This window comes from Polistes canadensis, unplaced genomic scaffold, assembly GCF_001313835.1.
Source record: "Polistes canadensis isolate GaletaPanama2010 unplaced genomic scaffold, ASM131383v1 scaffold_22, whole genome shotgun sequence".
In the NCBI taxonomy this organism is placed as follows: domain Eukaryota; kingdom Metazoa; phylum Arthropoda; class Insecta; order Hymenoptera; family Vespidae; genus Polistes; species Polistes canadensis.
The window spans coordinates 631,904-647,989 of record NW_014569569.1 but is presented as its reverse complement, the minus strand read 5'-3'; the positions used below and the strand labels follow the sequence as shown (position 1 = coordinate 647,989).

Here is a 16,086-nt window from a genome sequence, read left to right as displayed (position 1 = left end):
TGATTTTCCACGACTTCTCAAAAGATAACGATAACAATTCTAAGAACAATTTCGACTTGAACTATAGTACATTTAGATACTTATCTAAATTGCTCGCTATACTCTTCTTCCCCGAACCTCTTTACGTCTTTATTTAGTGATTTCATGGTAATAGGACATTTATTTGATGGTTACGAAACGTAAACGTCTCGTGAAAACGAGCGAATTCGTTTGGGGAGCAAAAATTCCCTTGGATAGAAAAATAACGTCGACGTTTCCTCAAACATGTGGTTATACTTTATGCGCGTATATATTTTACACGACTTACCCACTTTCTTTTGTAGGATTTAAACGAGTGAATTAAAAAGCAAACAACGAATGAAAACAAAATAAAGAAAGAGGGAGAAAAAGGGGGAGAAAAAAAAAAGAGGAAAGAAAGTAGTAAACCGTAAGCAAGTTTTAGTAACGTCATGAAGAAATTTCGTATACCCTATGTGATGATGGTGGAAATCTCTGTTGTGGTTTTATTGCATCGAAAGTACACGATAAAAAATACTCTCCGAATTAGTAGTCGAGAATAACTAATAAAATTGGTAACGATCGTCTCGTTAGAAATAACAACCAACACCATCGATCCAACCCTCTATCCACCATTCACCTCCTCCTCACTGAATTCGCATTAAAACGTGGCCAAAATTGTCAAACCTTTGGCGAACAAAGAAATTCTCACAAAAATTCAAATAATAATACGAGAACGTAAGAAGATGTAGATTTTCGTTACTCCCCTCTGGCTCGGCGTCATGAATAATAGAAAAATAAAATAAGAAAGATCGAAAACGTAGGAAAGTAAAAAAGGGGGGTTTAATAAACGGTAAGAAAGTGAGACGAGAAATCTCGGGGATGAACAAAAATTTCAACCGCGTAGGTACGATCTCTTAAAAGGGATCCTCCGAGCTGACTTTAAAGTCGTAAACTTCCGGACCTAAAAACCGTAAATGGTATGTGCTAAAATGGAACGAAGTTCGTCGTTGAATCGAAACATCTCTTTTCTCGTTACATTTCTCTCTATCTGTCTTTCTCTTTCTCTTTCTCTTTCTCTCTTGTGCTATTACGATCACTTCTCTGAGATCGAATATATCGACGGTATAAAGAGGATCGTTCGAATCTCGTAAATCGTTAAACGGACTTCGGTAATTCTAAGTCAAGATTACTATGGGAGGAGGTGGAAAGGGGAGGACACGTCCCTTAAAAAGAAAGAAAAGAACTAAAGGAGTAAATTTAAAACTAATAATAAGAGCTAAATAAAACTAAAAAACGAATTGTAACAGGTATTCGTTTTGGATTCGATTAAAAAAAAAAAAAAAACGAAAAATATTGTCTCGCGTTTTGCAAATATTACGTATAACGAAAAAAATTACTAAAATTTTTTTTTACGGAATAATCCTTTACGTTTGAGCAATATTATTGGATAAATTTATTTTTCGTATTTTTCTCAAATCTAAAAGATAAAAGAATAGTAAAGGAACGTATGTTGCAATCGAATATTTTTGAAATTACTTTAACAATCGCCAAGGTAAAAAGAATCGTCGAGTTTCAATATCGAATTAAACGAGAAAGAGAAAAGAAATAGAAGAAAAGAAAAAGAAAAGAAAAAAAAGAAAAGAAAAGGAAAGAATCGAAAGAAAAAATTGAATTACTGAGATGAAAGTAAGGTGTAAGGGTTAGGGTAAGGTAATAAAAAAAGTCGTTTCTCTTTTTAGCCCTTTCAAAAAAACATCTTACATGGATAGGCTACTCTTTTGTTCTGTACGCACAGAACATATATATATATATATATGTATTTACTACCCTCAAAGGGCTAACCACGAGAGTTGGTAAGGTCACCAGGCGTTTCAAAGAAATTTCTTTACAGATTAAATTCACTTAGTGTGAAATTTCGATGTAAAAAGGAATCCATTTAAGCTCGCACGATATGAATTTAACAAAACGCAAGAAACAGAGAGAGAGAGAGAAAGGTGGGGGATGGATGGATGGTGGTAAAGGGAAAAAGAAAGGAGTAAAGAAGAAGTTTAACACGAGTAGGTATGGTTTAGCTAGACGCTTTTCAATTATCCTGTTTTTCCATTATCAAAGGAAACTATCTGTCTGATATGCGATAGTAGTGTGCGTTCAAAAGACTTCAAAGCAATCTCTTTCTTTCTATTTTACTTCTTTTTTTTCTTCTTTTTACCTCTCTCTCTCTTAAATTCATTTTCCAGGAATAATAAAAAGAAAAAAAAAAAAGAGCGGAGGATAAAAGCAGCTGCGGTGTAAGCCGAAATTTTTACGTCGATCGTCCCAACTACCGCGAAAATATTCATTCGAAAATTTTCAAACGATCCTTAAAATGGAAAGAGAAAGGGAGAAATGCTTGACGCGTTTTAAACGCGATTCGTTTAATTAAAATGACTTCGTTCAATATCTTTTCGTTTATGTTTGTAGCGAACAGTAATCTTTTAGTAATACCAAATGATCAAACACGAATCTACCAACGAACGAAGTCTACCAAGTTTATCTTTCGTTTCAATCACCCTTCCTTGGTTTTTTCTTCTTCTTCTTCTTCTACTTATGGCTCTCTTTGCAGTACTTTTCGATGGAAGATAAATTAGTCTACTGCTTTTTGGACTTTTACCTTTCTCGGTAAAAAAAAAAAAGGTAAATCGAAGATCTTTAAAGAAACTAATGAAACTCGATGATTTTTCAAGGGAAAGTGTAACCGTGTTGGACGTTGTACAAAAAAAAATTGAAAATGCTTCAAAGGGAAAATATATAAATAAATAAATTTCAAATAAGGGAGCGATAAGGGAAAAAGTACCGTAAAATGGATAAACCTCATGAATAATATTATATATTGATCTATATGATCAATATTTCTATATTAATTATTAACGATAAATATTTTGTAGAATGAATAGTATAAAAATTTATAATAGGATCTATGTCAGGGTTTGCGTCGTTTATTTCATTTTATTACGTAATTATTATTTATTTCAATTATAATGAATATTTCTTACTAATACGCGTAAAATGTTGAACCGATAAATATACCCCAACGGTAGAAAAAAAAATAAAAATAAAATAAAAAATACGCTATAATAAATTGTAACTTGATTTCGAAATTAAAGACGTAAGAATTAAAAAGGAGAGAAAGAAAGAAAGAAGGAGAGGGAGAGAAAATGAAGTAAAAATGGGTGGGGGTTGGTTGGTTGGTTGGTTGGTTGGTTTAAAGCAAAAGAAGAGAAAAAGTCGTTGGTTTACGGATTATACTACTTTGTTTCGAGCTCGTTTAAACGAAAGATCGTCGTCCTATGAGCTTTACGAGCTCCTTACGAGTTCCAACGTCGAAATAGAATTGTCTTTGGCAATTTTATGAAAGTACCTAACACGAATAAAGATTGAACTTTGTAAAGCGAACCCGATACTTGTAGTCGTTCGAGCGTTCTCCACCTTTTCGTAAAACTTGATTATTCGATTAAACGGTAAGTATTAGCCGATAGGTTTATTTCTTTTTTTTTTATACTAGAAAAAAAAAAAAAACACAGGAAAAATTCATGCAATAACCATTCTCGATAGAAAACTCTATAATAATTTGTATAACTCAATTTGGGATGTAATTTTAAATGGACGACTTGTATTACATTATTATCATATTATATTATATCATATAATTTAAATGACGTAAAACGATTAATCTGGAATATTAATAATTATATGAAAACTTTTAAGAAACTCTCTAATAAGAAGAAAAAAAAAGAAAGTACCGTCTGTTTTAGATGGGTTTATTTCTGGGGTATATTATATATCTTTTTTTTTCTTTCTTTATTTTTTTTTTTTTTTTTTTTTTTTTTTTATACCTAACAGTATAGAAATCTTTAGAGCTGATTTCCCTCGCTCGAGAATCGCACTGTATTATCATAATTTATTCCGTCCCATCTGCATTGGAATCAGCGACGAGATAGGGAACGAGCATTTTGTATGCAGATAACGCTGAAAGAAAAAAAAGAAAACAAAAGATAACGAGCGAGAGAGAGAGAGAGAGAGAGAGAGAGAGAGAGAGAGAGAGAGAGAGAGTGAGAGAGGAAAAAAAAGAGAAAGAAATTCGTTCAAAGTTCGTCATGTTCGTTTTACATATACACCTATACGTAATATGTAGTAGATAAGTAAGTATTAAATACACATACATATGTGTATCTTTGTATTTGGGTACTATATACATAGAGATACATAGATACATACTAAATAGTACTGGAATTGTACATAAACTTGGAACGTGTCAAATACTGTGGTCAACCTACTATACTCGATGCGTTTGGTCGAACTGCAAATGCAGCGAGAAAAGCCGAACCCTGCGGATTACGCGAACCTCGTCAGAGATGGCGACGGTGGCAACAATTTCCAAACGTCGAAAACGGCATTTCGTGATTCAAACCGAACGGTCAGTTTCGAAATTTGTTGCAGCAATTAGACGTACGTATATGTACGTATATGTATATGTGTATATTACATATATATATGTGTGTATGTATGTATGTATGTTCTAGCCGATGAAACTCGACGAAACTCTCTCTCTCTCTCTCTCTCTCTCTCTCTCTCTCTCTCTCTCGTTTTCCATTCTACAAACGAATAGTTTCTACCTTCACCATATCGATTCATTATACGTTGGCCCCACTGTTTCAGGATCTTTTATGTTCGAATGTTAATTATTTAAAACTACATTTTCCAATAAACAAGAAAATTTCTTCTTCTTTTTTTTATTTTGCGTTTAATACAAAAAATATCTATCTGCTGCTGTGTGTATGTGTGTATGATTTTATTCATTCATTTTATTGAATTATTTATTTTATTGAACATATTTATTAGATCAAACTTTAATATTCAATTATTTGTATGAAATAATAAAATATTGATGAAATAAATAAAAAATTAATTTGTTTTAAGTGTTACATTTTATATTATTTATTAGAGAACACTCAATAAAAGTTGTTCACGTAAAAGAAAAATGAAAAAAGAGAGAAAAAATCGTAGAATGATACTCGAAACAAGAAGCAAGAGAGAGATAAAGAGATAATTAATAGCAGGAGGGTAAATGATCCCTCTCGTAGCCCTGGAGTTTATTCTTTTTTATGCACGATGCACTCTTTTGCTCAGACTAACAACACTCTGTGTTACACACTCAGTTTCTCTTCCAATCCCAAAGATGAATGCAACGTAACACGATGGAAACGTTCTGTCATCGTTATTTACGCTTGGTCGTCTTCTCGGCTCTGCCATACGCTCGAAGAATTTCCACCCACCACATTTTGATTGCATTAGTATACTCGACAAGTCGCCAACACGTAATATGTATCTTTTAAAGTTGCAACAAAATATATAATAGAGAATAACACGAAATAATAATGTAATAAACGATCTCGTGTAATATTATAATATAAAAATATAAATATCGAAGATTATATCTATCAAAATATATATACAAATTAATATATTAATGTAATAATAATGTAAAAATTGGAAAATAATTGATAAATTATTTTAGAAAGTATTATCATGAGACGATTAGAGATCTTAAAATATTCGAAATCGAAATGATATTCTAAAGACAAAGGTTTCCGAAGTATCATGGTATTTTAACAGAGAATAGGGTAAAGGGATCCACGATAGTGTCCATTACCGGTAAGAGGTCATCGTTGGGTCCAGAGTTAGTGGCTACCACGCGACGTCGTCTCTTCCTGTCACTTCCGGTGCTTCCACCCTCTCTCTGGCATTGCATTATGGGCTACCAGTATTATAACGGGACACGTCGTATAAATCATCCCGACTTGACGTGCGTGCGTCGGTACGACCCTACGTGTCACCGCAAATTGCCGAGATTAGTTGTTAGTGACGGACCATGAATTGTCTTTCTTCCCTGAAAAGGACAGCCCAGATGACCTTCGAACGCTTATACTCAAAATTATACGGGCGGGGGATGGATCCTATTCGTTTGTAGAAAATTATCCGTTGGATAATTGCAACACACTTTCTTTTCCATCATGTTTTCATATAAATCAACGTTTATATTATTATTTTTTAACGAACGTCAATGTCTACGCGAAATCCGATATATAGAGAGAGAGGAAACAAATTTTATTGATTTTTTAATACAAACAATGTTTCCTATATATCATGTTCTATAACATAATTCCTATACCTTCCACCATATTCTATTAATATTCACGATATACGCGTTGTACGAAACTATTTTCTTTTTTTTTCTTTCTTTTTGTTTTCTTTCTTTTGTGAAATATCGATATTCATAGAATCATACACGATAACACAACAACAGTAGAGTTGTCGATTTTAGTTTAGGTGGAAATTATTCGAGAGAGAAATTATAATAGTCGATACTATGTTGAAACACGAAGTAAAACAAGCCCGATATCGAGGTTCTACCCGTGGAAAGGATAGTATTGGATAGAGTAGAGTAGTATGAAGAGAAAAGGGGGTTATTGGTGGTGACGGGAGGGTTGTGAGGGGCGTAGGAGGGGGCGGAGGTTAGAATCAAAGGAGTTAGTAGTAGCTCACAGTTCTAATGGAATTAGGATTTCGACGAAGCGGTATAATGTGAAATAGGGACGTGTTTTCCCGAGGGATAAGAAAGAGAAGCTATGTCCGGAATTTGGAATTTCCGTCGTTTCGAACGTAGCGACGCTAAATCCCGCCGCGGAAAATGGATTTCGAAATTACTCGCGAAGATAAGCATCTCAAGATGGAACGAACAACAATCCTCGTTACTTCGAACGAATGAACGAATGAACGAACGTATGAACGAATGAACGAACGAACGAGCAAAATTGGCGGATACTTTAAAGCGACACGTTACCGGAGAAGAGGGCTGAGAGTGTGGAGGTCGGGGCTGAGGGAAGCTTGCTTGTGCCTATTTTAAACGGATATTAGTGTATTTCCTCCGCGTGTTTCTAACACGCAAGGAAATTTCAACGAGTCGCCTGTGGTAGTTACATTTAATTAAGGACAACATCGTTGCGTGTATGTGTGTGTGTGTGTGTGTGTCACTGTCGATATTAAACACGTCTCTAACGAGTTATCGCGAGTAAATGCTTCTACGTGCATTAAACTTTCCTTCTCTCTCTCTCTCTCTCTTTCTCTTTCTCTCTTTAATCTTGCATTACGCGTATTATTATATTAAAGACGGCCTCGTGAATGTTTCGATTTCTCGTAATAACGAGAACAAACGACTCGTTCCTCGTACTAAAAACGCAAACCCGTACGCGTAAGGTACGTTGTTACGCATTAATGAAAATAAAAACAAAAAAAAATATAAAATAGAAAAGGGTAAAGGTTAAAGCGATCAAATTTCCAATTCACGACGTGGTTTTTAAATTACACGGCAAGGGGACAGGGAGGAAAGGGAAAATATAAAATAAAAAAAGAAAAAAAAGAAAAAGAAATAAAAACACGGGCAGTTCGCGAATTAAAACGAAATCGATCCTAGCGTATTCTATCGTATTACAATTATGTCGTACCCGCAACGTTTCGCATTACAAACTTTATAATACTAACGTCCAACCGGTTTTTCATGAGGCCACTTTTACTAATACATGACTACGCACCGATGCTTTACACGACGACAACGACACTCTGTCCAAGTTAGATATACGATTCCACCATCACCACCGAGTATCTCTCTCTCTCTCTCTCTTTCTCTCTTATTCTGTGCGCGCGAACCCCCAGAGCTGCATAATAATTTTCCTAATCCCTGAAATACGACGACTCTTCTTGAAATCCGTCGACGTGAAAATTAGCTCAGCTACGTGGATATAACGAAAGTGCTCTTAAAAGCATCTTCTCCATGATGGAACTAACTCTCCGCACCTACCAACGACATTTCTTTTCTATTTTTTTTCCTCTTCTTTTTCGTTTCTTATTCTCCAACGCTTCTTTATACTATATTTAATATATAAAATAAGAAAATAATAAATACAACAATAATAAAAACAAAAAAAAGAGAAAATATTTCGCACACACGTGTGTGCATAAAATACGAATGGAATAAATAACGAATTTTAAAAGTAAATCTTTTTCATCTATAATCGTTTCAATAATTGTTCGAGTAATCCTGTACATAAGTGTGTGTACATTATGTATATTTTCTATATGCATAAATCGAATGCTTTATTTTAAATTCGGTTTTAAAGCAATGACGGGACGACTGCTTATCCCTTCTTTCTACGCAAGTACGTGATACGAATGAAATACGTTCTAGCAAAATTCCGAATAGCGGTGCAAATCGAATCAGGTCGACTATGAATCTTCCAACGTGAGCGCGTGTTGGACTAACTCCTTTCCTTTTTCCTACGAGTGCTGTGTGAGATTTCTGTGAAAAGTTTCGAGGAGCCAACGAGACGTTCCAACTATAGACGACGTAAACCAAAGACGTTCAGGGATTTGAAGCTTTGCTATTAGAAACGAGAAATAGAAAAAGAAATAAAAAGATAATAGAAGAAAATAAATAAAAAAAGGATGCGGGTGGCCTCAAACTCCCCACACTTTCCTCGCGATAAAAGTGAAACTCGTATTATCATCTGGAAAATAATTAATTTATTCACATATACACACAGTGTAAATGTGTGTCCCTCGAAATCCCTTGGAAGAATTATTTATAACAAGTAAATTAAGTAAATACGAAAATAATATACTGCAAATGCATAGTCACTAAAAATCGTACATGTTAATATAAAAAGATAATATTCGGATTTTTCGTGTCTTACAATTGGTCATCCTTTATTTTTACTTTTATTTAAAATGTATTTTAGCAACAGAATCAATTGATATATCCATTAAAATAAAAATAATACAAAGTACATTTATCTAATAATATACTTGGAATATTAAACAATTTCGATTAAGTTGAAAAAAATTTCAACTCAAATTAATCACTGGCAAGGAACGTTAAAACAAATCTATTTTAATTTAAGCAACTTAAAATATAAGTAAAGTACATTAGAATGTTCGACGTATCTTAGATAATTGTTAATTAATCGAAAGGAACGTTTATTGTAATCTAAAATTACGGAGTATAAATTTCTACGTACCTTCCTCTTCGAAATCCACGGTTAGACTGGTTCATTGTCCTCTGTAAAAGTTCTTTTATTGATTGTTGTTTATATGACTTTCGAAAGACTACATATGTATGTATAACGAAAATGATATGCGTAATAAATAAAATTTATTCTTTTGAAAGTAATACAAACAACAATCAATAAAAGTATTTCAATTGACTTTCATAAATAACAACGAGCCAGTCTAACGATGGATTTCAAAGAAAACGGTAAGCCGAGCTTGTACTCTGTGCTTCTAAATTACAATAAACATTTCTTTCGATTAATTATTATTCATTTAAAGTATATGTGTCGTAGATTTTCAAAGTATGCCACATCCCCACTCATCTTTTTACACACACATACTACACCACATTAAATTAGAACCTTCTATAATTTCGATCGATTGTGAATTCAATCTCACTCTTACTCTTTTTACATGTATGTATGTTCACTCTCTTCTCGTTGTCGTTTTAAATAAAATTTTATCTTCATGCACTTCGATAGTCATACACTTCTATTTATTTGATCAATTTTTCAAATAAATGGAACAATATTTATAATGGAACAATATTTATAATGGAAACTAGGTTGCGTCGAATTTACTGACAACGTACTTTATTAAATTATAATTTTTCATTACTTTATATTATCATATTTAGTCGAGATGCGCGCAGAAATATTTATGATGCAATTTATATTATTCACAAATATTGCAAAAAAAAAAGTAAAAAATTAATATTTATATTTTATTTTTTTGTTTTTTTTTCATATAACATATATAAAAATATTTGTCATTGATACGTTTATCATTTAAAAAGAAATTATATTAATAATAATAATACGACACGATTCATTTGTTAAGAAGAGAATCGTCGGGAGATCGCAGGAAGTGGTTAATATAATGTAAAATGTGTGTTGTCTCTGTGTATATGTGCGTGACAAATTGTTTTACCCTTTCCTTCTCCCTTCATTCGCACTGACTTCCGTTTTAGAGAGACGCACGCTATCTAATTTAACTCGAGATTAATCAGCCCGAACTTTGCCAATCGGCCGTTTAAGCAGCAATGGCGACGACGACGACGACGACGGCGAACGATATCAGAGATTGGTTGACATTTAACTGCTTAAGAAGAAGAAACTTTTGCCTTCTAATTCGGCAAATCGATTTCTCGAGTTTCCCTTAATAAGATTTAAAAACAAATCGAAAAAACAAAGACAACTCATTGGATTTATTTTTCTCGTTCGTTTAATAATATCGCGAATTAAAAAGAAAAAGACAAGAAAAAAAAAATGTAAACTAAGGTGAATTATTATTTGAATGTTTTTTTTGTGTTGTCGTTAGAAAATGCGTATCACGATGATTATCATAAAATCACGGATCGATAATGGACGGTAAAGCGTAACCCACTATGCCACAAAAACCACAATATAGTAGATAATATGATAACGACAAGCTTATTAAGTATTATCGATACATATGGATGTAGAGTAGACATAAATATGCAAATACAATATAATATGTGAACATATGTAGATGGATGAGATATATTCTAAATAACATTTATCTCGCGATTCATAAATTAACATTATTTCTAAACCCGTCAAACATCGGACGCACACTGCGTCACATACGTAAAAGGATAGTAACGCATTTGCAATAATAATAATTATAATATTAAATTAAAATCAATCGAATGTGAAATTAATTTCTACGTCGATGAAATAATTTCTAATAATATTTCTGTGTTATTTTTCAAAAATATATAATTTAACGATTAATTTAATTGTTCGTGAAATTAGTAACCAAGATGAAAGTGTGCGTTAACTAATTATTCAGAATAGAATGTTGTATACGGTAAAAGAGAGGTAATAGAGAAATAGAGAATGTGACGTGATTCGGCAAATGGGCAAAATTTAGTCAGACATTTACATAACGACTCCATACGGACCAACGATTAGTATCGCGACTAATTATCTAATTAACGATATAAATGTTTCAAGACTATCGAACGAGCTATTAATCCTGCTCGTCGACGAATAAATCCTCGCTATTTCGATATACAAATTGTATATATTATAAATAACAAATAAAAACTTAGAAAAATCTTGTCCATTCCCGCTCGGGGGGAGGAAAAAAAGGAAAAAAAGAAGAAAAAAATGATGGTTAAAAATGTTCCATTTAAATTCGTAAAACGGGATTGGAAATTTCTTTTCAAAAGCTTTGATACTCACGTGTCTCGTGTCCGCCGCGAGCAGAGGTGTGTGTGCCTGTAACAACGAGTGCCGTGGGCATTAGATAAAAATCGCGTTAAATCGATGTTTCTCTTATTAGTTTCGTTACTTTGAAACGCATATCATGCTGAAATTGAATCATAACAAAGAAAAAGGGAGAGAAAAGGATAAAGAGTGAGGTGGAGGAGTAGGAGGAGGAGAACGCAAGTCATTCATTCATTCGAAGCACCGTGGGCTTAAAATTTAATGTTGGAAAAGCATGCCATTCGCGTGCTTTACGCATTTACATTCGTAGACGAATACCCACCCACCCGTGCGAAAAAGTTTTCATGCAGAGCTAAATTAACTAAAACTAATTCCCAACTTCTGTATTTCGCATTCTTTTATCTTAACTATTCTAATATTATATATAATGCGTGTAATAAGAAAAATACTATAAATTTAATACTAAATAATACTGAAAATATTATAAATGCTCTTGGTTAATTTTCTTGATATATATATATACACATATTTTCTCTTTTAATAATTTATAATAAATCTTTTCTCGCGTCGATTTTATTTTATAATAGATATTTAACGTTAATTAATATAATAACAGATTTATTTTAATTATATTAAAATAATTAACGAAAAGAAAATAAGTTTTTTACTCAAATAAAAAGAGTCGACTTTTATGTATACTTATAAGTCCTAGAGGTGAAAGGAGAATGATTTCTTTCAAGCGTGTAAGAAAAAAGAAAAAAAGAAAAAAAAATAAAAAGGTTAAACAACAACACGCTTCGCTTCCTTTAAAGCAAATGGAAAGTGCTCGTGCTATTTTCCCCCCAAGTGAGGAAAACTCGCGCGACGAAATCGTTCCGCGAATACTAACCTCTCGTGAGACCATCAAACTTTTTATGATTCGATTTAACGCTTTCGTTGAAACAAGCAAGCGGCTTCTTTTCTTTTTTGTCGTATATTACAGACGAATCAAACGGGGGTTGATCAAATTTCATTCATTTCCTAAGACTTTTACATTTTGTTCTCTCGCGAAACGTGCGTTACTCGCGTTAAAATGATGTCCTTTCATGTCCATGTTGTTACATAAGTTAAATTCGGTAAATTATTGACAATTAATGTTTAATTTCTGTTTCTTTTTGTTTTTTTTTTTTTTTCAAAATTAGAATACGAATTTACAATTGTTTCTTTTTTCATAAATCATACCTTGCAATTTTCAAATGTTTCCTTTTATAATTTGATTTGTGCATAATATTTATACTTACAGAGACAACAAATATTTTTCTTAATAAATATTTCAAGAATGATCTCCATTCTCAATTGAACCATTCCTCTTTCGCTTGATTTTTTTCGACTCGTAGTTTATCCATACTCGAGGACAGGCCGCTTTCCTAATTGCAATTTATTGCAACTTCCTGCGATTCCATTTATTGGGAAACGAAACACCTCGAGAAGGATCATTCGATAAACGTAGATTTATCTTTCTCTCTCTCTCTCTATCTCTATCTCTATCGTTCGTTTTAATTTAAATGCGATTGAAATTCTATGCTTACGAATTTATCGAACGTTTGCATCGAAATAATTGTCAATTAGAATCGAATTGCGGATAAATGAATAGAGAAAGACAAAAAAAAAAAGAATTCGATCTAATACAACTTTGAAAAAGAAAGAGAGACAGAAAATTTCGTTTTACACGACACTGATCACAATTCTTTTTTATTCATGAAACTGTCGAACGATATATGAACAGAGCCCTTCCCTCCCTCCCTCACTCTCTCACTCMCCCCCTGCCACTCTTTCATTTCTTTCGTAAAGAGTATAAGCAGTGTATTCAATTTACAAGAAACTCGGGATCTTGTTCTTGCTGGAAAATCTATTTGCAAGGGAAAGTTGAATTTCGTTTCAACTTGTATAGAAGAAGGAGGAGGAGGAGGAGGAGAAGGAACGGGAGTGGGAGTAAAAACTAAACCCCCTTACAAACGAAATGTTTATCTATAGAATATTCTACTTCGTGTTCGATCGTCGAATCTTAAATTACGAATTACATATTCCCCCATACGAATTGCTGCCCATATACATATGCCTTCGTTATTTGGATAGCATCTGTACTTGAATATCGAAGTTGAAAAGGTAGCTAATAAATTTGACCATTTGTAAAGAATCAACAACAATTTTCTCGATTCTTTAGTTGAATTTGTTTCTTTTTTCTATTTTATTTTTCGTCAATAGAAATAAATATTTATTCTCTTTTTCTCACTGACACGCGCAAGCGCATAAAAACACACACACACACACACACAGATTTTCTCTCTCTCTCTCTCTCTTTCTCTCTTTTTCTCACTCACTCGTTATCGTTTTTCCTCCATTCTGTTTTATATATACACTCGAAGGTATCGCGTTTCAAGTTGCAACGTCGTTCCTTACCTTCCCACGGGAAAATCGCGAGATTGAATTTTCCTTTGAGAGGAAAAGAGAAAAAGTTGGTGAGTAGTAGGGGGAAAGGAGGAGATAGGTGGTAACGGCTAAAGAAACGATATATCGAATAAGTCGGTGGTATCAACGGGAAACCAAGTGTATGGTACCGAATCGGAGTGACATTGGACCAGATGTGTCATTCAACTTGACGACCAAGATAAAGGACTTCTAACGATTTTTCAAATATCCTTTAAGGTAAAAATTCTTATCAATGAAGGAACTCCTTTTTTATTGCTATTGCCAAAAGAAATATTAAGATTTGAAGAAATAAATTGTTATAATTGTTCAACGGTATCTCAATAATATCGTTTATTTCTTTTTGTTAAAATCACCCAATTACCAGACACCCAATTATTTGAAGTTAGATAAACCTCTGTGAATTTTGATTCAATTGATAATGAACCACGAGTTGATTAGTCAAGAATACGATATCGCATTTGTATTTTAATTTGTTTTATTCTTTTAAAAGTCGGTTGAATAGTTCGCAAATCTTGTCCTTTATCTTTTCGTAGAAACGTAAAACGTAATAGAAAAATGGAATTTTTCAATTTATTACGTGAGAGAATAAATTCTATCTCGATTTGTCACAACGTTCAGGTGTTTTTTCCTCGTCATTCGAACACATCCTTTTATAGAAATTCACCAACGTAGATACAGAAGCAGCAACGTACACGCACGTTAGGAGTTTCCGACATTATCCTCTTCATCCTCGTTGGTTGATACCCCAAAAAGACACAAGTTTTCGAGAAATAGAAGAGGAAATAAGAGAGGAAAATTACGAGGTGTCCCTTTTCTAAAGACGTGTTTCCTTTCTCTTCTCTTCTCTTCTCATCCTCGTCCTCGCTATGTGCTTTCCTTCGTAGAAAGAAAGTTCGCGTTCGTTGGAGCTTACCTTTCATCGTACGAGAAGATAAAAAAAAAGAAAAGAAAAGGAAGAGAACGATCGTAGCACAAAAAGTAAAAGGAGAAAGAAAGAGAGAAAGAGAGAGAAAACATCGTGTAGACGAAAGTTGAATAGTATGATAATTAATTATACGAGCTTGTCGTGTCGTCTCGTCGTGTTAGAATATAAAATTAAATTACCTTATACATGCTATTTTAGTTCCTGTTCGGTACCCAAGGAAAATGACGATTCTTATCCCACAGTTTTTCTACAAAAAGTCTTCAGCAAGAAAAGAACCTTTTCTTCTTTATTTTTCATTTCCCGATCGGAAAAGTGTACTTTTCTAAAAGTCTTTTCACGCATAATTGACTCGTTGATGGATGATACTATGATAGTTAAACTAGTTGTAATTTAAACTTACAGATATACATAAAATAAGTCAATAAAAGTTATATTATTATAGAATAATTTTCTTTTATTCATTGATTTCTGTTAAATTCTAACGCATTTTATTATTTTTGAATTCCCTTATATTATATATTGCAAATTGTTATATTTTCTTTTTATGTGATATTAATTACGATTGCATGTAATTATTTTTGCACCGATAAAGATCAAGAATATTTCAAATAATATTGATACAGTTAACTGTAAAACATTTGGAATAAATTTTGGATCTCGATATACCATTATATTATAGATTGAAATAAAATTCACGAATATTGATGTGCGTAAACGATTCGACATGAACGAAAAATTATTGTAAGATACTATTTTTGTTTGATTCCTATTTAACAGGGACCTCCTAAATGTCTAATAAATTTCTCCAATTTTTTCTCGTTCGTACGAGAGAAAAACGCGAAAACGTCCACTTCTTTAACTCGTTGAAAATAGTCGAGATTTTGAGAAGCGACGGACTCGCAAGTTCGCGAACTTTTGTCTCGTTGAAAAATTCAAGGGTAGGAAAGCCCTAACTCGAGAGTTTTGGATTTACGTTGGATTACTTACACGACTCCTCCTCTCTTTCTCGTGAGATAATATACGAGGAAACCTTCAACAGTGTCCTCGGATTTCATAGTGTCTAGTGTTATACTTAATGGGTGTGTCCTTCTTCTTCTATTAGACACCGAACTAAATTAAGAGTGAAACGGGAGAGAAAGAGAAAGGGAAAGAATAATAGCCATAGCAGCATATCTTGACATTTTAATTCGATCATATTCTAAGAAAACTTCATCGTTAGAGAAATAACGTTTATTAAAGTATACTCTTTTAGGAATATTACTCGAATTATTCAAAACTTTCGAGAATTTTTTTACCGAAAGTATAAAGATTTACATTGATGGAAATCAAAAAAGAGAGGGAGAGAGAGAGAAAGAG

At 33.0% G+C, this 16,086-nt stretch overlaps 1 protein-coding gene across 12 annotated transcripts in view; it reads right to left on the bottom strand.

The window, feature by feature from the left end:
• LOC106794038 (disks large homolog 4) overlaps positions 1-16,086 on the bottom strand; it is a 259,789-nt gene that overhangs the window by 95,627 nt on the left and 148,076 nt on the right. For 11 of the 12 annotated variants that reach the window (XM_014761422.1, XM_014761432.1, XM_014761421.1 and 8 more), the window contains one exon: positions 11,352-11,387. The exons of the other annotated variant lie outside the window; for it this stretch is intronic. In XM_014761422.1, the coding sequence (XP_014616908.1) occupies positions 11,352-11,387 (36 nt within the window). The remainder of the gene's footprint in view (positions 1-11,351; positions 11,388-16,086) is intronic. 12 annotated transcript variants of the gene reach the window in all.